Raw genomic sequence first — 23,428 nt, 5'->3', positions numbered from 1 at the left:
CCTCTCTTTGTAAACCAGACACATAGGAGGATATCATTAATCACAGTCCCATGGGTCTTACAGCCTAAGTTACTTCCTCTGGTTGGCTTAATTTTCCTCAGTGTCTCTCATTTCTAGTTCTTATTTTAGGGCTTCTCCTGAATCCCAATCTGTCTGCCTGTGCTTAATCTTACAGAGACCCCTAAGCTGCGAGTGTTTCCCACAGAATGAATGCAGGGTTGGGTGGGTGCTTATATATATATATATATATATATATATATATATATATATATATATATATATATATTTTGCTGAGATTTTTATGACTGTTCACTCCATGTGTCTGCCAGTATTACATATATATTCCTTATCACTTTCTATGCTGAATCTAATCTACATACCTGCTGAGGCACTCCATGCAGGTGAAAAGTAAGAGTGCTTTATTTTTCCAGCTACTGTAGACTTTAAGGGCTGAAGACAAATCTGTGCCTATTCTGCTACAAGTCAGAGAGCCAACGGCATTAGTAAGATGCCTGAGAAATGAGCCCGAGGCACCTTTTTGGAGCTGTCCAGGTATAGGACTTTGCAATATGTTGTTCCTTGTACAGCTGTAGAAGTACACAGGAGAGCATTACCAAGGCAGTCCTAGAGTCCATGTTTTGTAAGTCCCCCCAGTTAATCTATTGGGTAGTCAAAGCTAAGTATCACTCTTCCAGACCCAGGGAAGAAGAAAGTGGCAAGAGGAAAGTGCTTTGGCTTTTGAGGCCTTCTAACAGAGAAAAGAGGACATTCTTGAGGATGAAGGCCACAGGGAGGACCTTCCCTTACCTGGTAATGCATCAGTGTGTTAAGCCGCTTCCAGTCACCCTCTATCTTGGTGGTAATGTCCTCATCCTGTAATACCACTCTGGCAATCCGGCCTTGGCGCCACTCTGGGGTTGAAAGGATGGTATGGGTAGTCATGAGGGGGTAAGAGCGGAAGGGGCCACCCAGTCTGTGTGTCCTCTAGGCTTAGGAACCTTGTCTCCATTGGCTGATGTCAGGGGCAGAACTTTCAGACATCCAAAAGGGAGGGGCTGGGGGGAAGGGGCAAGGCGAATGTGGAAGAGCCTCATATCTGAGGGGACAAAGCCTAGGCGGAAGTGCTTCCCAATGCCTTCACCTGGCTAGGATCTAGTCATGCTCCTCTGGGGGCTGTGTACCAGGCAGAACTTCACATCCCTTTTCCCTAGCTATCTCATGACCTGATGGCTCTCTTGGAAGCCATGCTCCCCTCTTGCCCTCCTAGTCCGGTGCCAGATCCTACCCAGGTCCATGTCCACAGCCCTTGGCCGCTGGGAGTAGGGAACATTCTTATATACAGCATCGAGGATCTTCTCCTTGACTTGAGTGATGGTGTCACAGTTTAGTACCTTCACGGGGATCTCTGGGCTATTCTCATTGTCAGGGTTGACACAGTTCAGGATCTGTAAGTAGGGGATCAAGGGTGAGTTGGACATACTTATAAAGTAGTGTGTGTGGGTAGAAGCTGAGGCCTCAGAACCGTTTTCCAAAGTTTGTTCTTCTAATGAGAAGAATGTGGTTCTCTAGTCAGAGACTTGGTTTTTTCCTCTTCTTCCTGCCATCTACTGTGAGAGCTGAAGCCAAGTTGTTAATCCTTTCTCAAGGAAAAGGTTATCTACTTCTTAGATGGGTGGGGGGAAGGTAAGCTTAGTGTGAGGCACTTGAAAGGCTCAAGATAGATCCATGGGTATCAAGTGCTGGTCTCACTTGTCCTCAAAGCTTCTACACTGGAGAAATGCACATTTACTTTCTTTCCTTGCTGAGTGAAACTTGTTCTCCCTCAATATCATCTTGGGTAAACTGAGGCACAGGCAGATTTTTTTTGGCTCACCAGATGAGGGGAAATCTGCCTTCCTCTTTATATACTTGATATGCCCAGATTGGTCCCTAAGTCTCCTTTTGATAAATGGCCTCATTGGCTAGAAGGTAGAGAAGGGACAGTCCCAGGTGGTACTGGGGCTCTTGAACTCCTTACCAGAGTCTTGTACTCGATCTGCTGCCGGATGAGCTTGTCTTCACTCAGGGAGTACCGGGCCTCACCAGTGATAGCATCAATGGGGCCTTTCTCCATCTGCTGCTTGATTGCACAGTATAGCATGAAGAGTGGTTCCCCAGCACACTCCTGTGGGATATCAGGTCAGAGAATATGGATCTTGCCTGGCTCTTCCTAACATCCTCTAAAGCCAGGGGAGAGAGCCCAGGCCTACTTTGCTTGGGAGCAGACATGCCACGGAATCCCTGTACCCATGCTGTTTCCAAGGGCAGAGTATGTGGTTGGCTCTAGCCCTGCCCATTCCCTCTTACCTTTAGGAACTTGTGTAAAAGGAAAGCAAACCAGTTGGTCAGCATCTTCTCCGCCACAGACTCAGTCCTGGAGAAGGCAGAGGGACCAGTTACACAGGTGACTATACCTCGGCTTGTCATGTGTGTGTAAAAAGCACAGGGGTAAGACTGGACCCTAGCAACCCAACCAAACTCCAGCAATAATTGGAAGTGACTGCCCAGGAATGAGCTCTTTCCTATACTTAATGGGAAATTGCCGGGGAGGTCGTTTCCCAAGATTTAATTTTCCAAGACTCTAGAAAGTCAAGACATTTCATTTCTGCTGCTCTATGGTACCACAAACTGTTGGTGACACCTGATGTGGGTTGTAGACAAATGCTTATTCCATAGGCTGTAAAGGACTAGTTCCTCAGTTCCTTACTCTGTCAGGTCTCCTGGTGATGAAGAGAATCTGCCTCTGTGATTTCTGTAACTCAAGTACTCTGCAGTACATGCTAGGTACCTGCCTCTCCAAACATAGATTGTCACATGTTCAAATCCAGACTATATTATTTACTGACTATATAACTTTGGGTAAGTCACAGTCCTAATTAATTCACACTTTCAATGATTAGAGGTGAATCGGTTAATATATTTAAAATGCAAAAGATAACACCTGCCCCATAGTAAAACACTAGGTAAATAAGAATGGTTAGGCCTGTGATTCACATGCTCTCTAGGCTTTTAGGTGGAGAGCAGTGTTTAAGAGTTTAGCCAACAGTGGGGGTCTGTTTCTGTAAGCACCACCTCCTTCCCCTCCCCCAACCCAAGCTGCAGCTATGGGAACTTGGGAAGAAACAAAGCAAAGCACTGTGACAGACCTTGCTGAGGGGATGTGAAGGGGTATTTTAACTCCCTACACGTGATGCAAATTATACCCTCTGGCTGAAGTAAAAGCTAGGGCTGCTTAGCAATAAGGGTTGGGAGAGAGTGACAAAGGCAGAAGAGATTGCAGCTTTCTCTCTGGGCCCTCCCAGCACCCTCTTCCAGCATTGTGTTTGAGATTAGCTCTAATTTAAATACAACAGTTCTTAATGAGAGCCTCCAGAGCTCAGACTGGTGTGATGGGGCCTCAATGCTTATAAAACAAAGCCACCCCATGTGTGGCCTGAAAATCCAAAACCAGTGAGCAAAGGTACAGGAAGAGACTACAGGAAGAGCGTAAGTGGAGGTGACAGATCAATTCCTGCTATTGAGACCCCTAGATTTGTGCTTGGCTCCTTATGGCCTCAACTGAGGGTGGGTGCAAAAAGAGACAAAGGGTCTCTAAAATCTATGCCCTACCAGGAAAGTGGCAACTGAGGTAGGTGGTATATGCTAGCAATTCCAGGCTAGGAAGTTGGGCCCCAAATCTGCTCCTAATCTCTATCAGACCTAAGTATGATGATGGGAAATTGTTTGCCTGTGCTATTCAATCTGGTGGCCACAAACACAGGGTGTCTGGACACGAGGATTATGACCAGTGAGATGGAGAAAGTAAAATGATTCAGTTTAATCAACAGTGGCACCATGCTCAGGCACACAGCTCTGGAAGCAGAGACAGATATTTCTCTTATCTCATTTATGAGGAAACCAAACCACAAAAAGGCAGCACCTATGGTGTGAGGTCACAGAGATAAATGGACTGGGGTTCGAGATGAGTCCCGAGACAGGTACTTGGGTTGGGAGTCACCTGGTGACCAGCAAAGGATCACACTCCATACTGGGTTGGTATAAGGACACAAACAACCCTTCATGGAAGCCATTTCCAGGGGTTGAGGATATCGGGAGTCTATCTGACAAGGACTATAACTTATAACTGTCTTTCCCCTGCTGTGGGTCAGACCTGCGGAGAAGCAGCTTGGGGTGGTTCTTGTTCTCCAGGTTCTTGTCAATGAGGTCAGAGAGCAGCTGCTTGAGAACATCGGTGGCATATTCCAGGCGACCCTGAAGACCTGTCATGATGAGAGAGGCCACATTCCCACGGTCTCGCATGGAGAAGCTGCGCTGTAGTTCCAGTGTGCGGATGAAGGTCAGCAAGAACACCTTGTTGTTGATAAGCTGGGCGAAGAGTTTCAGGGCTTTCTCCACGTGCTGCTGTCCATTTCCTTGTACCTGAGGTATGCAGGATGACCTTCAGGGGACAGGCTCTGGATGTCCTTAGGACATGATGCCTGCTCTAGGACCCTCTTCATGAGGGCTGCAGCCATTTTATCCTCCAACTCTGTTATTGGGGGTTGTTCTGTGAAGGTTATAGTCTTCTGGGTCCCTTCTACTGGTCTGGGAGGTGAGGTTCTGAACAGCACTGGCAACAGATGTACCTCATTTCCCAAGGACCAAACAGGAGAAGATCCATCAGCTTATTCATTTCCCTGTAATTTCCTCTGCCCTGACTCATTCTCTTGAGTAAACAAACTAAAAAATGTACAAACAAGCCCCGAGTCATTATTTTTAAGTCTATCACAAACCACTGTTGTTCCCTCCCCATTCCCCCTTTTAAAGCTATTATGAACTACTGGTTCTTTTCCTTCATAATTCTATCCTGCCCCCTGGATTTCCTGGGAACTCCTGGCTTGCAGAACCCCAGACAGGCAGTACCTCCAGCTCCCGAAGAACAGGGTGGTCCTCGATGCCTGGGAACAGTACTCTCATGGCATAGGTACGGTAGTCCAGGTAAGGGATTCCTGATCGGTCCAAGTCACTGGTTAGCTCATTGATGTCTGTCTGAAGCTCCGCAAAAGCTGTGAGAGTGAGTTAGATAGGGAAGCTTAAAAGGAGTTCGAGTTCAAGTCAGGGAAAGGAGAGAGGGAAAAGCTAGTCTGAAGGAGGAAGCTGGGGTACAGAGGCAGTAGGTTAAAGGAGTGTAATGAGGAAGGTACCCTAGGTTTTGGCTATAGGTTGTATACTACAGGACTTTAAGGATCTCCTAAGGCATGGTTACCAACTTGAAGTTATTAGTAGTGGGAACTTGAAGAGATGGAACCTGGGAGAGATCTTAGGGATGTGCTTTAAGGGGGTTGTGAGACTCTGGGTTTTCCTCTTTGACTTTTTGCTTGGCTACACACTTTAACCACTATATGCAGCCCCACCACAGGCCTTTGGTAACAGGATTAACTAATCATAGCAAATTTCCAAACTCAACCGAAGTAACTTAAAAAAAGTGTGTAGATAGCCAGAAGTGTCTGTGACATGTGTGTCTTTGTAAGCCAGAGGATAACCTCAGGTAGCATCTTCAGAAACACCTCCTCGGGGACAGGCTATCATTGTGGAGTTGAACAAAGGTCAGAATAAATAAATTGATCACCTTCCCCTAGGAAGAAGAAGAACCAGAATGTGAAAACCTTGGCTGTCAAATGCTCAGCCTGCAGGTGAGTTCAGGCTGTGAAGGGCTCCCAAGGGTCTCCCTGGCTTCCCAGGTCACAGGGTAAATCTTCAGGCTTTGTGCTGGGGTATGAGGGAGATGGGAGGATTTTGACCCATATCTCCTGTACAATTCTTCCCCATTATCCAACAGTCGCTTGCTTGTGAAAAGCCACTTGCCATAAGAGGAAAAATGTTTTGATTCCTAATTGAGCTGTTTATCCAAAGAGCCTGCCAGGTCCTCAGTATGAGAGAATATCAGGTACGCTTGTCAGTCACCCTGTGGATGTGTCTGTGTGGGAGATGAGAGAAAAATACAATCTCCATTCCTACACACATCACACCCAAGGCTGTCAGCAAGTATGGCCTCTGGAACATTCAAACTACAGTAGAGATAGAAAACAAATCCTAGGAGATGAAGAAGGCAGGGCTCTCTTATGTTCCTGGCTGCGGCTTCCATTAGGAAAGGGATAAACATTGGCAATTAAAGGATCTGGTCTGAGACAGTGAGGCCTGGCAGACTCTTACTGTGAGGACATACTAGTCCTAAGAGAAAGAGATGGTTGGCCAAAGTGTGCGCTGAATTGAGGTAGATCAGGGACAGTGAACACAGCCAGTGGACCTATCTCCTCATGCTTGGACATCCCTGGGTCTTCTTTAACCCCAGAGACAGGGAAAAATAGAATACGAAGGCTTGTGGAAAGAAGATAGAGATAAAAACAGGGTTTGTATATAAAGAGGGTGATGAGATTAGTGAAGAAGGAGAAGTCCAGGAAGCCAGGATGCACCTGCACTCACCTTCCTTGCATTCCAGCGCCACCCTGGACTCCAGGTTGTCCATCTGCATTTGGAGCCGTTTGAGTGTGAGGTCATTTTCCCTAGACTTGCGCTTGTAAGCGATGAGGACAATGATGACGATGATAAGAAGGAGGCTTCCACCAGCTGCAATGCTGATGATGGCTGGCAGGGTCAACAAGCTGTCGGAGATGACACTCACAGAGCCAGGGGAGAACACCATCCCGCCCACGTGAACCTGTGCATTGTACACACAGACATATAGGTATAGAGCTCTGGTGTGTTATCATATCCTACACTGTTACACTGTGAGCAGTGGCCGGGCAGACTACAACAGTACCACGCATATTTGGACATTAAGCAATTCCTTCCTTTCTACTTATGTGTTCCCAACTGCTATCCATTTTGATGTAGGACATGGAGATGAGGAAACATGGAGGGCACGAGTCAGAACTGAGGTGGAAGGGAACCTTTCTTCATGCATACATGGTCAGGCTGGGCATAGGAAAGAGACAGAAGAGGATTCACTCACCATGACCTTGTGCTGTCCTGTGAGGTTGGGAGGTTCACAGAGCAGTTGTGTCTCAGACACAGTGACTGTACAAGGTGTCTCTCCAATCATTACTGTGTAGTTGAGTTTGGCCCCTCCGGAGGCAGGAGGACAGAGATTTTTGCCCTGTTGAGAACAGGTGTCTTAATGAGGAGAGTTGGTACGTGCAAGCAGATATTAATTACCTACTTAAAAAGAGATAAAGGAGACAGGGTGGGGCAGCAATGTAAAAACCAGTAAGCCTCCATGACTGATTTTAAAGAAGACTTCAACAAAGCACAAATGAAAGGAGACCCCCTCCCATGCAAAAAAAAAAAAAAAAAAAAGAGGTGTTTAGGAAAGAGGAAGAGAGGAAAGAAAAAGAAAAGGAGACACAAAATACAGACAGATATGGATGGAGAGGAGGACACATGGTATTTAAGGGAAGGTGGGGTGCAACAAAACTCCTGTATGTTAGCACCTAGAGATTAAGCCTTCTCAAGAGAGAAGGGCCTGTAGCACTCTCTCCCACCACTCTCCAGGCTTTTCTTCCCCATTTATGTTTCCTACCTTCAGGATGATGGGTGAACCTGGCTTCTGATCCAAGATTCCAGTGGGGCTGAGCAGTTCAAAAGTTGGGTTGGGGTAGTAGATGAACTTGGTGTCATTATAGATAAGTAAGGATTGGACATTGTTAAAGAGAAATCCAAACTCATCTGGCCGCTCCACAGTGTCCAGACCTGGACGGTAATCACTGGTCAGAGAGGGTGCCAGACAGGTGAGGGTGGTTGTGTTTACCACTGTGCATACCTAGGAAGCAAAGAACAACATTCAAACCTGACCACCTGGTGGGTGAAGGTGGGTCTGTCATCTTCTCTTGCCCTCTGTTTGCTTGACTTCCTTCATTACATATAAGGCCCTTAAGAAAAATGTGGTGATAATGCATTTAACCCCTCTCATTTATTTATTAACACTGTTTTGAGCACCTGTTTTCTGGCAGACACTGGGCTGAGAGTCTGGTGAACAGAATGAAGTAGTCTCAAGGGACAGCTCTGGATTAATTAAACAAGCTTTATAAGCTACTCCACAGAGGGCCTGGGGCAGCACAGGGCACGATACTGTGAAATGCATGAATGGATGAGGAACACTCTGGTGGGAGGAACCAGATGCTCTGGAAAGTCTGTGAGTGTGCATGGCCTAAAGCAGGATTCATGAAAGATTTCCCTCAGAAGTAGTGAATGCTTTTATCTGAAGAATAAGAGCCTTGCCTAGGCTAGTACAAGAAGAAGCTTCAGCTAGAGGAGATAGCAATGCAAAGATTGAAGGTGTAAGAATGTCTGATGAGGACAGTTGCAGTGAGGGAGCATGTGTGGGGGTTGGGGTGGGAGTTATTCAGTGTGGAACGGAAAGTGGGGAAATGAACTTTTTGTGCCTTGAGCAGTGTTCAGCTAATGCCCAGCACAAAGTGCTCAGTAAACAGAATCTTGCCACTCAGGGCCTTTCTTTTCTCTGGCCACATACTCCTCTATCTGCACTCAGAACTGACACTGAGCTCATGCTCTCCTTTGTCTTTTGATAGAGCTCTGGTCTGCCATCAAAATTCTACTGGCTGGTGCCTGATTAGCACCATCTCCTGTTTTTTCCTACAGTGGTTGGTTCTGAGGCTAAGACAACATCCAACCAAAGAAACTACTAACAGACCCATTGCAGGGCATGGGGTGGGAGAGGGGGAAGCAGATTCCAGCTTGCTCTCCTCCTAACTTTTACTTTGCACCACAGTTAGCTCAGTTTCACTGTGGGAGCTGGGCTGTCATAGGAACAGCCTAGAACATTCTAGTATATCCTGCCTAGCGTGTGTGTGTGTGTGTGTGTGTGTGTGTGTGTGTGTGTGTGTGTGTGTGTACATATATACACACTCAGGCTCCATGACTAGAAACAGGTGCCTATGTGAAATAGTTGACAGCACGGAAAAGAGTTGGTATGTAGAAGTGATGTCAGAACTTTGTCCAAGTCTTAACCCTTCTGAACAAAACATTTTCCCTGGCTTTTCTGCTGTGCTAGAGATCAGTTCAATTCCTGTCCCTTTCCAACTTAATGTCCATGCCGTGGTGTATCTGGGGATACTGATAGGCATAGGAGAAACAACAGGTGCAGTTAAACGAGTACAGCTTGTCAACATCCCTATGCATTTTGAGGCTTTGGGCCAGTCCTCCTCACCATCTATTGGGAACTTGGAACACAAGCAAAGGAGTAGGTCCAGGCAGGCTGAGGCTAAGGTGGGGCCCAAATGGAGCAAAAGGGCAAAATACATTTTTCCTCATACCATAAAGAGAGACACTGGGCAGCACTTTGAGGCCATGTTCTAGGGACACTACCTCCTTCTTCCACACCTTTCATCCAGGCCTGAGAGCCCGGCTACTCCCAGCTACCATATAGGCCTAGAGTCCTCCAATTCTTCCCAGCAGGTAGAACTATATTTAGTTCCTGGAAATATTGTAGTCATGGTGTGTAGGTTGGTGGCAGTGCAGGACACTATAGCCCACAAGATATAGATAAATCTTTGGAGGAGAGAAGGAACCTCACCTGGCCTGTGGCTTTTTCAGGATGTCATGTAAGAGGAAAGCTCAAACCCTATTTTTTTTGTTGTTGTTGTTTTGTTTTGTTTTGTTTTTTGTTTGTTTGTTTTTTTTTTCATTGAGGATAAAATGCGTTAGCTTTTGGGAGTCACCCTTGTCTCCCTCATGCTTTGCAACCAGGCAGCATTCCTTTAATGGAGAAACCGATGACAGAGCCACCCCTACCCCAAACCACCTCATATCATACCATGCACATTCCATAACCATCCCATGACTCTGTACCAAGAAGCCAGGAAGAGACCCTTATGGCTTAGAGACAATTGACATACACAATCAATCCTCTCTATAGTGCCATCCTTCCTATGAAGACTAAGAGAAGCTAGAGCTAGCCTGTTCTTATGCCTGAAAGGTGGCTGCCTTGGCATGGGGGTTCTTTCTCTTAAGAATTTATCTGTAAGCTGTATTCTGATTGGCCATTTTGGAATGATAATAAAATCTGAATTTTAAAACTTGTACTTAACTTTTGGAGAAGGAATGGTTTAATCTTCCCTGGGTATGAGTGCAAGGCATCCATTCCTAACACCTCAGGTCCCAGAAATTTAACAGGACATCAGTGATTGTAGGCTCAGGAAAGACTTAGCTGTCAGTAGGCAGATAGATTCTTCCTGTGATTCTAATTCTGAACTTGGATGAAGGGAGAGTGTGTTTACCAAGTTAAATGTGCTTAGCATTTCTAGCGTAATGGGAAGTCACAACCATGAATACCTTGTGATCAGGGGGGCAAGTTATCTATCCATCTGGCCTTAGTTTCTCCTCTATGCAAGGAGCGTGTGGGATCTGATAATCCTTAACACATTTTTTGGTCTAGCCTGGCATTGTGTTATTTTGTGCACCTCTGTTTTCCAAGGAAGCTTCATCAGGTTGAACATGTGTAAGGGATAAGAGGAGAGACATCTTCTACCTTCTCAGCTTTACTAATATCCCAAAGGTCATACAGTAATAATTATAATTCGCAGTACTAATAATAATGGAAAACAGAGCATCTTCTGTATTATAAATACAATAATGTACAGAAAATGCAAGTTAAAATGAGTGAGATGGTACTATAGGAACAAACTGAAAACTTTCAATAACTTATCAGACATTCTGTTCTCATCAGAATAAGAGAACTTTTTGAAATTCACAGACACTCATAGCTAAATGGAATAAAATTATGCAGCTATGCAAAGGACTGAAGATGCTGTGGTCGTCTTCCCAGTGGGTCAGAATTCTCTGTTGACATTAAATATTAATATTAATTCCACGACTGGCTTGTTCAGACACTGCAAAGCAAGTCTTTCAGCCATTTACCTACAAGCAGCATAAGATCACAGAAGGTAAAGGACTCGATTGGAGCCATATAGCCCACAAATGGCAGATTCTTATTTCTAATACTTCCCTAAATGTGGAAGAAGAACTTCTTTCCATCTCCCACACTGTTTCTCATTTATCCTTTAAGGGAACATTTTTACTGAGGTGAACATAACCCTTTTGTGTTGTATCAAATTCAGCAGCTAGCACTTTTAGACCTTTGCTATATTACCTGAAATTATAATATAATCACATTAGTTTTTTGATAGCACAGGTGTTTGGAACCATGACTACAGAGTCAAATCATCAGTCAATGTCCCTGTCTAGTGATCAGGCATCCATATACCTAACCCCTAGCTCCCAGCCTTGCAGAGAGTTATGGTTACTGGAACCAAGAAAGGGAAGACCAAAGGTTACTCACATTGACTGATTCTTTCCCATTGAACTTGACTCGGATCCTTGGCTCCTGAATTACATCCAAGTTGAAGCCTGTGATGGTTAGGGGTGTGTGTCCACTGGAAACAAGCAGAAGCTAGGTTAGGTAAAACCTCTTAGGTTTGGTAAAGTAAGATTCAACCACTAGGGTCACCAATATGACCCACCCTTGGGCTGTAGGGCTTCTCCAACCTCATTTCCCTCTGGGTGAATCCTATTAACCTCACCTTCCTCCAGATACAGTCCACCAATCACAGTGTCTTCCAGATGATGTGTCCTGCTAACCTTAAATCCCTTTAGAAGTACCTCACCAATCTCACCCACCTAGTGATGCTCCACTCTGGCTCAATACGTTGGACCCGTGGGTCATCTATGTACTCGAACTGTAGACTGCTGTCTACCCGGGCTCTGTCGACACTCACGGAGACAGGGACTGGTCCTAGTCCATTGGATGATGGGGGTGAAACACAGACAATCTCATTCATTGACCTCCTGATGAGGAAACAGAAGGGATAAGACAAAAGAGATGGGCATGGACTAGCTTGAAAGGCATGTCCCTTGCATGTATGGCCCATGATACATTCTGCTGTTTTCTAATTTTCTGTGCTACAGAAATATCTTCCATCATTGTCCCTTTACCTTTGCTGGATTGGGAAGGGAGCACAGTAGAAAGATTAACGAATATGGGGAGGGACAAGGCTCTAAAGATTTTGGAAAACTCCTTTTTCTGAATTTTTCTAGACTATGACTAATCAATGCTTAGGGTCCAGTCAGGTTGTCGATACATATTCCTGTCCTCTGTTAAAAACACAAGGCTTGCTCTGGTAGAGTTTATAGTGCAAAGCTCTCAGGTTTGTAACACTGGGCAGACTGAGGCCTAACCCAACCCATGGAGTCTTTCAGAATTCACCTTAGTCTGCATCCTCAGGGCTCATGGTTGTGGCTGACAATATTAGATTTTTTTTGATATTGTTGTTGTTAAACTGTTTTGTTTTGTTTTTTAAATGCACAGAAGATGATCTGGAGAACAAATCTGTGCTTAAATTGCTGAGACCATGTTACCTCCATGAGTCTCAAGTCCCTACTGTGAAACTTAGCCTGGAGAGCTGCTGGGAGTATTCCTTGTCTGTTCTAATAACCCTTGCTTCCAGTTCCCTTTAGATGTTACCAGGCCCTCCAATCTATGGGACATAAATTGATAAGTGGTATACATTTCTAACAGTGACTAGCATGTCTGAGCCAAGAAGAGGGGAGGCAATGGGCATGCCAAGGCAACAACACCACACCATCCTTCAAGTTTACCTTACCCATAGAATTCGCAGGTCTGATTGCCCAGGTACACTGCCACGCTGCTCCCAGCACCAAGGTAATGGCCTGTGATGGTCACCATGGTACCTCCTGACTCTGGTCCCCGGATTGGGCTGAGTGACAGCACAGAAGGATTCTTTGAAAAGAAACAGAGAAACATTCCTTAGCTTAGGTCCAAGGCTATAGCTAATGGTAAGAGGAATAACAATCATGGTGGGAACTAAGGTAGTTTTCCTGCCCTCAGTAGTTACAAACATTGCTTTTTCTAGGGAAGGTGAAGGGCTGCCATATATTAGAATTAATTAACTTCCTGGGAAGTCTTGTACTCAAAATACTGAAGAGAAAGCTGATATGACACTGACTAATCTATAAAGTAGTTTGCATATTGAGAATAATTAGAAAATACTACTTTATACAGAGCCTGTTCTAAGGTTAGTTGTTGTTGTTTGTTTGTTTTTGGCACAAAATCAATAGGGCTGAGTGAAATGTTCTTGCCTAAGGTGGATAGACTGCAACTTCTAGGAATGGTCCACGTATATGTCCTCTTTTCCTGCCCTAAGCACTGAGACCTCATTCTTAGTGCCATCAGTAAATGTTAAACATGGCTTCTCTGATCCTTATTGGTGGATGAGAATATTACTTGCAAGCATGCTCACTAAGCTCAGTGTAAAAGCAATTAATTAAAAGAAACCTCTAGCCTATGATGCACCAAGCAGTTGACCCAGATCAGAAAGAATTGCTTCTGCCTAGTGGGTAGTGCTGTAATCAAAGGCAGGTGACACCATACATAGCTTGGGAAGTGCATTTAACTTAGTGAGTGGATTCTAGTCTGTCCTAGCCCCTCACTATCTATGGTCCTGAGGTGGGTCATAGGATTATTATGGATTTCAGATTGCTCCTTTGTCCATTGAGGAGGGTATGATGGGCTTGTAGCCCTTCGAAGCTCTGATATTTACAACTCTCTCCCTATCTTTTCTTTTTGCTTCCCATGTCCCCTGGGAAGGAAATGAGGTACAGTGACTGCAGATAGATTGGCAAATCTGAGAGAAAAAACTGTATAAGAAAAAAGGTAGTAATGCCAAAATGAGAGTATAGGCCTGGAAGCTTTATAAACTAAGTAGGAAAATGCTTTAGAAGTAAGAGAATTTTGTGACCTAATGATTTTTAAAAAACTCTTACTAAGGCTGGTTTGACCCCATCCACTGTTGTTAACACTTTTTAATGAAGAACTGAGTGTGGAGATGTAGGTAAGATTTAGAAAAGGAACTTAAGGACCCCCAGTACAATGTATTCAGGATTAATTGGGCCTAGGGAGACTCCAGGACCTCAGAAGCAATTTATTGATTCAAATTTAGAGCCAGCCTCACAGAAAGTTTTGGTATCAGAACTGCCTAATGAAATGTTTTTCGGGGTGTGCATACATGTATGTTTAACTATATAGACATACAGAACTGTCAGCTCATAGATTCCCTCTCCTGGTCTTATGCACAGAGGTACATCTCTGCCAGATTACAGACTCTTCTAATCCTTAAATATCCTTAAAATATCCTCATCAAAAATCAAAGCATATGGATAAATATAAACCACTTAATTAGTGTGTCTTCATTAGGCTAGAATTAGATCATAATGTCACATGGAGGGATAAAAGGCAGCCTAGTCTTTCATCTAGAATCCATTTTCTAAGAAAGGGTTAAGTTTTTGCCTTACTTAGAACTCTGACCTATGGTCCTCTGAGATTCCAAAGTTTCTGGGTTTTCTCTCTGTCTCTCTCTGTCTCTCTCTGTCTCTCTCTATCTCTCTCTCTCTCTCTGTCTCTCTCTCTCTGTTTCTTTCTCTCTCTCTCTCTCTCTCTCTCTCTCTCTCTCTCTCTCTGTCATGTGACTATTCAACCGCAGAAAGACAATCTTCCAAGCAGGGAGGCTAGAAATTCCCTTTACTGGTCATCATGGTCTGCCTTGCTAGGAGGACCAGATGAGAATTCCCTGGGAGAAGTCTGGAGTAAATGTGTGTCCTTGTTGGCTATGTGGCTAGCCTTGGTCCCAGTACTTACCACAAATGTATACTGCTGGTGGGACTTGGTCATGAACTCTGGCTTGCATTCCCCAATGCACAGGCGCACAGGCCCAGATGTGGTACCCATAAGGGCATGGCCCATCTCACAGACGATCCTGAGAAGACAGCAGACCTCCCAATAAGAGGCTTGACAAGGCTGCAGTCCCCACTCATTTGCTCAGCAGTCAGAGGGTGACCCATCACTGTCTTGCCTTAGTGCAAGGCCATGGCTCAGTTTAGTACCATTGTGACCATGAGTTTAGTACTGAACTCTGGGCTTTGTCTTATCTCCAGAGTGAGAGGTTGAATGTGGTTACATATAAAAAGCTGTGGGTGCCTCTGATATACCATTCCACCCCCATTCCTGTGAGTACTTAGTCCAATGCCTCACCATGGATCATGGATTGGTGGAATGAGTGGACTGTCCAACAGAGATTGAGGGGTAGTACTTAGTTGGTGTTTTCTGCTATGCAGTAAGCCAACACAGCAGCTCTCCCTAAGAGCACACGGGAATGACTGTCACACTGATTCAGTTGTAGTCTGTTTCCTGCAGTGAGCTCTCAAAAGCAACTAGGTAATCTGGTGAGATAGTGTGAGCATCCAAACAGCATCTCCCAGCACAATGGCAGAAGTTCATGGACGTGGGTGAGTTCATTAGGTGCCAAGTGACACTTAATCAAGGCTGAGCATTCTCAGTGGGTGACATGGCCTTGGTTAGAAGTCACGTCTCCCATTGTCAGGAACATTGGAGGAAGATGCTCTGCACTTTCTCAGCAGGTCAGATCAATAACCCCTGGTGATTTCCCTGGCTCCTGAGATAAGTTATAGAAGAATACTAGTCCCTTAAGTAATGGTGCCTTTCAGAAAGGGTGGGCTGTAGGGGATGGGCAGGAGAGAATTCTACAGTCTCAGCAAACAGGGGGCCAAGAAATGAGGAAGGAAAGCTTCTTCTTGCCTCCCGACACCATTTCAGATTGCAAGAGCGGTGCCCATGCATCCATGCTAGGCTTGCTTGGGGGGGGGGACCAGAAAACAACCCTCCTTCCCACTAATCTCCTGTATTATCCTGGCACAGTGTGAAGACCTGTGTTTAACAGATCGATGCTTATCTGAATCGTTTCTCCAGCAAAGAAGGTAACTAAACAAAGATTTCATTTCAATGTAATAAAATGAGCATTAAACAAATCTCTCTCTCTCTCTCCTTCACACACACACACACACACACACACACACACACACACACACACCACTGCTTTCCATCTCCTTCATAACAGTTAATCCTAAATGAGAACATTGACTCCAGGTAAATATTTACTTAACGTACTTTAACTGTCTTTGTGTAAATATTTACTTAACATATAATAACTGTCATTTACATTTAGCATATAAGATGCAATAGAAAGCACTTCAAGGAAGAAGATTCTTCATTTAATCTATCTATGAATAAATAAATTTACTATGAACCCACATAGCATGATAGCAGCCAAGTTAGGGTTGGTGTGTAGTCCTCTCCTTAAACCTCATTAGTGAAGCATTGAGAAGCCTAATCTAAGGCGTTTGGTTATTTTCATGCTGATACTTGCTTGGAGTAACAACTCAAATACTGTTCTCTGGTGCGGGTGGGTCCCTGCTTTTGTTTTGGAGTCCCTGATTTTCCTCAGCTCACCCTTTGGCCCCTAAGAGACCTCTGGAGAGTCAGCTAATTCTTGTGGGCAGTGAGTGTGGGAACTGTGAAGTAGATAAGCTTTTCATTTCTTCTAATCAAGCCTGGCTCTTTCTTCATTCATGGCCCGTATATACTCTGTGGGAGAGATCCTCCACGGGAGAGGGAGGAAGCAATTATTGTAGGTATGAGGTTGTGGAAAAAGGAAATTGGAGGACATGTGAAGGTTACAAGCAAGAAAGAACTCTAGGGCTTGGGCCTGGGGCTGTTTGAGAAAGGAGGTCTAGTCTGGCCTGCTCAACTGTCCATGAAAGACTTAGGAATTGGCTGGGCAAATTGCCTTTCTAGGTTCTAAACATTTTCTTGCTTGGGGTTCATGTTCCAAATGCTAAACTTTATGTATGGAGTCCCTGGAGGAGGAGTGATAGGAGGTGGAGCCAATCCAAGTATCTGGACTAAGTACCTGTAGCTGGCTCTGAATGAAATCCATGCTTGAATGGGCCTGAGGCATAACATCCTCTTTTAGCAGCTGAGCTCTGTCTCACCTGGCTGTAAGTAGGGAGAGGGCTGGGGTCAGGAATAGGCTATGAACAAAGGGTTTGCATGAGCACATCTAAGAAGTTATACTGGAGTTTTCAGAAAACCAAGCAGCATTGTGGGTGAAGTGCAACTGTTTCCCTCTTTTCCCCTTTTGCTCATGATTCCTGCAAGGCAGTTTGGAGAGGACTTGAATTTTCATAGAACACCTGTCCTAGCTGAGGGAGATGAATTACAGAAGAAACATGCTACAGAAGTGGAAAGGGCTATGTAGAAAAATAAAGATTGTGCCATAGCAGAACCTGTAACTTAATAACAAGAGCTATAGCTGGTGATGGCAGAGGTGGCCCACAAGATGGGACCCAATATCACATTAATCCTCTGCTCCAGGAAGGGTCTTATTATTTCTGACTTAAATACAATCAAGATTCAGGGATGCTACATGACTTATTTAGGGTTACATTCCAGCAAGTGAAGGAGCCCTGATTGAAAGATAGGTGAGCTTTGGTTTCAACTTTGTGTCTTTAATCACTCCATTTTGTGGACACTCAACCCTTATCTTGTGAAAGAACGTACATATGTATATATGTATGTGTATGTATATGTATGTATTGTGTGTATCTATATGTGTGGGTATATGTATGTATTGTGTGTATGTATGTGTGTATAATATGCATACATGTATGTGTGTCTATATGTATGTGTACATATATGTATTGTGTGTATGTGTATATATGTATGTATACACGCACATATATATTGTGTATATATATGTGTGTGTGTATGTATGTATGTATGTATGTATGTATGTATGTATGTGTGTATGTATTTTGGACAAAGCCTCACCACATTTTCTAAGCTGGCCTCCAGTCTCTGGGTTTAAGCAGTGTTCCTGCTTCAGCCTCCTGAATAGGTGGATCTGTAGGCATGTGTTATTGCACTTGCATCAGATGCTGGATTTAATAAAAATCTCTGGATGCTTTAAGTGAGGGACAGCACAGGCATTACGCTAGTGACAGATTTTGATAAATATAGGGGACAACCCCACTCATTTCCTTAGTCACTTGATGTCTCCTCTTGGCTGTGGACCACCACCGGCATAAGGGTATATTTCGTTTCCTCCCCTAAGTCTCATTTGTATTTTCTGGTTTAATTTCTTAGAGGCTTCCCAATTTCCATGTCCTCTGTGTTCCTGGTATCTTTGAGACTCCCTATGTATTACTAGGAGGCAATGACTAGAGATAGTGAAATTTGCCCCTTATAAAATGAGTTGAGCCAAACAAACTGTCCAGTTTCCATATGAAGATTTAACTCTCAATTAACAGAGGGGTTCTAGAGTCACATTAGTACCACCAATAAGATTTCCAATTGGTGAGTGAGTGAGTGAGTGAGTGTGTGTGTGTGTGTGTGTGTGTGTGTGTGTGTGTGTGTTGCAGACTCTATGGGTCATATTGTTCTAGCTTCCTGAAGACCACTTAGGTGATTGTACACATCAGCTGTTCCTAACTTACAGATGGGCCGTTCGAGAATCAAGAAGCAAAGTGACTTGCCCAGTGCTATTCAGTTCATCAGTAGTTGAACTATAGCTTGCCCCCAGGCTCCTGGCACCAGCACAGTTTTCTCATTACCCTTACACCACACTATCTCTGACAGACCTGCATAAGTGGTGGCTCACTTCTTGGGGGGAAGCACAGAGGTTCAGCACCCATCTAGTTGTGTTTGAGTTCACAGATAAAGTAGACAAGAGGGAAATCAGTTGAAATCAAACCCTTGTCTCAGGAGATGCTGAGTTAAGTCTGGACATGCATTCCACTGCCCAGAAAATGTCCTATGGCTGAATCGTCTTGCCCTCCACAGACATGTGGGGTGTTGATTTTAGGACTAATCAGAACTTTTAAACTGATATTGACCTAATTGTGGAATGATAGATGGCAGACACAAGCATATGGTGAATCATTACTGCATACGCTAATCCTGCTTGGGGCCAGGATTCTGTACTGAGCCCAGTTAGCCAAATTCATCTCTTGGAGACATCGGTAATGATTACACCTGCTGCTCACTGCCCAGGATGGAGGCTTAATGATGTTAACAAACTCTGAAACCTTAGGAGTGGTAATGAGCCTGGCTCAGCTGGAAACCAGGTTGCAACCAGTGAGGCATAGGGTGTCCTTCACTGCTTCCTGCCTGTCCTGTGCCCGAAGCAAGGAAAGGGGCAGCTTTCAAGGGTCACCATCAACCTCAAAAGGCCTGGGATGACTGCCTCCCCAGGGTCCTTTCATGACTACATGTCCACTTCATCTGGGTACTTTCTTCCCCCGGGTAAAGAAGTATACTTGACTTCATAAACAGAAGTCAGAAACTAAAGTTTCTTGCAGTCCATTAGATGAAGGTCATAGACTAAACGGCTTGCTGAAGTATCAGAGCTGGTAATTGGAGGAGCCAGTGTCAAAACAGTTTAATGCAAACCTTGGGCTAGTTTTGAGTCCAGCTGCCTGGCACTTCATACTCCTCACCCTAAAGTCTGATTCCTCCAAGCCCCCAAGCTGGACTATGGAAAGTTCTTGAGGTCCAGGTGGATTTGGGGTCTATGTGTCCAAGTGTCTGGTGAAGCTTTGCAGGGCACAGGACTCTAGACCATGTGACTGAGGCTTCCTGTAGGTGGTCCTGGCTCTCAATGTTTATCTCCTAATGTGGGTTCCCTAGAAATACTTATGCATTCCTGGTTGCCCTTCCATAGGCCTAGCCATCACTCTTTCAAAGCTCATTCCTTAATAGGGATAAGGTTATCATAAAAGAACAGGACCTGAAGAATCATAAGGATCAGGCCAAACTTATCTCTTCCTTGCCTGTGGCCAGTGGCTCTTACACTTCTCCCAAGAGTCTGGCAATTTACCCCTTCTGCCACTGAATTTACCCTTCTCTGAGCTATGCTAGAATAAAGGGCCTTTGAGGTTCAGAGCCATGGGTGATGGATGAGTCATGGAGTATCCAGGTCTTTCTTGCCCAGAAGTTGTGGCCAGTGTTGGGGCAACAGGGAAATAGGCCTGACAAGGAGTTAAAAGATTTTAGTTCTGATTCTGCCCCGATATTTGCTTCCCAAGTGACTGGAGAAAATAATCTCTCCAACTTTTATTCTTGCTAGCTTTTGAAATAGTTTATTTGCCAGAGTCAGAATAGTTAAAACATAGACAGTGGACAGGAAAGTGTTCTGTACACTAAAAATTGCTGATGGAAAATAAAGTGATGTCATTTTTATGACTGCCACTGAGACTGGCTCTCAGAGGAGCCAGAGGCTACAGTGTTAACAGGGTAAGAGAGAAAATCCTGAGTTAAAGTCAAGATCTCATCAGCTCCCGACACACAGAGATGCACCTTCAATGGATGGAGGAGCCCTTGACCCAATGTCATATGACTGAGCATAAAGGATCCTCTGGTGTCTCCCTTCCCTTGTTCCTCCTTGTCTTTCATCCCCCACTTCTGGACCACTTCCTGCTCGCCGACTAGTTTTCACTGCCAAGGGAACACCCCACATTGGAACATATGTCACTCCTGAGTTCACCCGCCTGCCCGCCACTACATGCCTATTTTCTAATTTCCAGCTGACATTTCCCTTAGTGAAATAAATGAATCCGCTCCAGTGGAGGCCCTGTTCAGATTAAGCTACTGTCAGAGCCCCAGGCACTAAACAAATTGTTGTTCACAGCCTACCCGGTAGGGTGCATTTCAAGGTGGGGGGGGGAGCAGTAGGAGGGGCCAAGAGTTCCCAGAGAGGCTTTCAACATTCATGCCAGCAGGCAGGCAAAGACTAAATGAGGGGCAGTAAGATCACCTGGAGCCCTGATGCCTGAGGAGAGTAGAATCTGGAAGCAACTGGAACAAAGCCTCCTGGGAGCAGAAGACCCTGGAAAGACCTCTTGGGGCATTTTCCACAGGAGGAGGTGATATGAAAGATACTTGGGGAAGCCTCAGAGAAGGAAGTACAGAGACTCTCTACTCTGAAGCTCACACAGACAAAGGCCAGCAGGGTGGACTCACTGCTCAGCGATGATGTATTCCCCTGGGATGGGTGTGCAGGGCACTCCAGCCACCTGCACGTGGTGAGCGATCTCAGAGAAGTCCAAGCCCAGGTTCACTCCATGGATGGTCACACGAGTCCCTCCTTCAGGTGGTCCTGATACTGTCAAAATCTGTAGGAGGGAGGTGGGGTTAGCTACTAGCTGAGTTCACAAGAATAGAAGAAGTTTCCTTTCCCTCCCCAGGAACAGAGTACTGAGGAATTATGGTGAAACTTCTAGAATGTGAGTGCCTTCTCTTTTTTCCATCTTGTGCAGAATACTGATATCACCTTCTATCTTACACTATTTCCTTCTATCATCCATCCATCCATCCATCCATCCATCCATGCACCCATTCACCCATCCATTTTAAAAAAGACTTATCAGGAAGAACTCTGAACTCTCATAAGAACATCACTGATTTATGTGCATCTCTAATTCACTAGCTGCCTGACTGTGATCAAGTTATAAAGTCTCTGTGAACTTCAGTTCGCTTTTTGTGAAGAGAGTATTATCATGTCTACCAAGCTGGAGTGAGTATGGAAGCACCAAACAGTCAGTTCTTGAAACTCTGTGTGCACAAGGAGGCTTTGAAACTGACGGGAGTGTTATTGCTATTTCTGCGTTCAACCCTGTAGGACACAATGGTAAATACTGGACAAAGTTTCCAGTTTGGGGTCTACAGTGATCAGATAGATACAGGGAAAACAGTGGGGACTTGGAACAGGTGGGGATTAAATTTGGCTGAAGGGGAATATCACAGACCCACACTGCTTACCATTGTTTGAAAGGAAAAAGAAAATCTCATGACACATGTTAGTGCCAAGAAATGACATTAGATTTTAAAACCTTTCTCTGGCTCCCTTATAGTAAGGATCGTTATTTATTTGTTCATTCTTTAATTTAGTTGCCAAATGCTGATTATCTCATTTTGCTTTAATCTAAAAGGAAAGGAGCAGAAGAGTCAGAGTGCCAAACTATAAACTTCTCAGGGATCCAGTAAATCCCATGAATAAGTTCATGCTTTGAAGTCTGCAATTGCTTGAAGTTTGAAGGAAGTAGCTAATCTTGATCCTGAGTGAACTAAGTTCTAGAGAACAAAGAAATTCATAATTGTCAACCTAGGGGTAGAGGCAAGAGTGTCTCAGGGCATCTTATTCTAGGAATCTCATTTTATAGTGAGAAGGAGAGCTAGAGACCTTAGGGATGGCAACCTGTGCACAGCAATAAAAAGGTAGCTTATCACTGCATCCCAAGGAAGACTTGACTTGATTGAGACCAAGAGTCTGCTAAGATCCCAGTATGGTGCCTCTGGGACAAAGACACTTGCCTTTGTATTCTTGGGACATTGAATAAGCTCCCCCTTAAGCCTATAAAGGATAGTTGTCTGAGTTAGGGTTGTTATTACTGTGGTGAAATACCATGATCAAAATCAACCTGGGGAGCAAAGGATTTATTTCACTCACAGTTTCATGGAACAGTTCATTGCCAAAAGAAGTGAGGGTAGAATCTCAAACAGGGCAGGAGCCTGAAGGCAGGAGCTGGTGCAGAGGACATGGAAGAGTGCTGCTTACTAGTTTTGTCTTCATGGCTTGCTTAGCCTGCTTTCTTATAGAACCCAGGACCACCTACCCAGTGATGGCACTACATATGGTGTGTTGGGTCCTCCATCATTAATCACTAATTAAGAAAATGCCCTACCAGCCTGCCTATAACTCAATTGTATGGGAGGATTTTCTCAATTGAGGTTTCCTCTTTTCAAATGACTTTATCTTATATTGAGTTGACATAAGACCATCAAGCATAACTGAACCCTATTAGGGATGGAGCAGTCAATATGGGTGAGTCCAGGTGAAAAGGGGCTTTCCTCCTCCTCAGAGATACTCTGAGTCCTGCCACCCTTCCAGACATGGACCCCCATGTTCTTTTCATGGAGTGCAGGTGGGGATAGAGTTTCTTTATTACCAGTGGCATGCCAAGCAGACTTTGTCTCAGTGTGGTAGTTGCCAAGGCAGAATTAATTTGGCCTGATGAACTTCCTTCCATTTCTGCAAACATTCAATGGTGTTGCTGAATGCTTGCCTGAAAGGCCCTGAAAACAACATTCTGAGGACTCATTTTACTTATATCACCTTGTCTGTGACTCTGGTTCTCTTTTCTTGGAATAAAATATTCCCCAGCCCCTTATAAATAAAACTAAACATATGGAATAGATCAAGGGAGATATTGCCAAGGAGACTCACAGGTATATCCATGTGTTGGGGTGGGGGTGTGTACAACAGAAGGACTATGAGGAAAAGAAAGAGCTAGCAAGAGTAAGAAGCCTCTGTAGCTCTTCTGTCCTTAGAAACTCTAAAATGTCCAAGAACGGCGTATTCTGGATATTCTTCTTGGCCGTGGCATAGTTTTTCAGAGGCCTTGGAAG

The 23,428-nt window shown here is 44.6% G+C and overlaps 1 protein-coding gene across 2 annotated transcripts in view; it reads right to left on the bottom strand.

Moving 5' to 3' along the window:
• The window catches only part of Plxna2 (plexin A2), a 196,799-nt gene that overhangs the window by 14,515 nt on the left and 158,856 nt on the right, over window positions 1-23,428 (bottom strand). For both annotated transcript variants that reach the window (XR_015635158.1, NM_001105988.2), the window contains exons 13-26: window positions 20,984-21,135; window positions 14,747-14,864; window positions 12,696-12,832; window positions 11,713-11,880; window positions 11,375-11,468; window positions 7,598-7,837; window positions 7,031-7,174; window positions 6,502-6,736; window positions 4,942-5,084; window positions 4,190-4,458; window positions 2,347-2,413; window positions 2,018-2,164; window positions 1,286-1,445; window positions 808-911 (exon numbers count right to left, since the gene is read on the bottom strand). Coding sequence is in view for 1 of the 2 variants with exons in the window: in NM_001105988.2 (NP_001099458.2) it covers window positions 808-911; window positions 1,286-1,445; window positions 2,018-2,164; window positions 2,347-2,413; window positions 4,190-4,458; window positions 4,942-5,084; window positions 6,502-6,736; window positions 7,031-7,174; window positions 7,598-7,837; window positions 11,375-11,468; window positions 11,713-11,880; window positions 12,696-12,832; window positions 14,747-14,864; window positions 20,984-21,135 (2,178 nt within the window). In the remaining variant the exon portion in view is untranslated. The remainder of the gene's footprint in view (window positions 1-807; window positions 912-1,285; window positions 1,446-2,017; window positions 2,165-2,346; window positions 2,414-4,189; window positions 4,459-4,941; window positions 5,085-6,501; window positions 6,737-7,030; window positions 7,175-7,597; window positions 7,838-11,374; window positions 11,469-11,712; window positions 11,881-12,695; window positions 12,833-14,746; window positions 14,865-20,983; window positions 21,136-23,428) is intronic.

Source organism: Rattus norvegicus, chromosome 13 (assembly GCF_021556685.1).
Source record: "Rattus norvegicus strain SHRSP/BbbUtx chromosome 13, alternate assembly SHRSP_T2T, whole genome shotgun sequence".
NCBI lineage: Eukaryota > Metazoa > Chordata > Mammalia > Rodentia > Muridae > Rattus > Rattus norvegicus.
The sequence above is the reverse complement of the archived record's forward strand: the minus strand, read 5'-3'. Positions and strand labels throughout refer to the sequence as shown.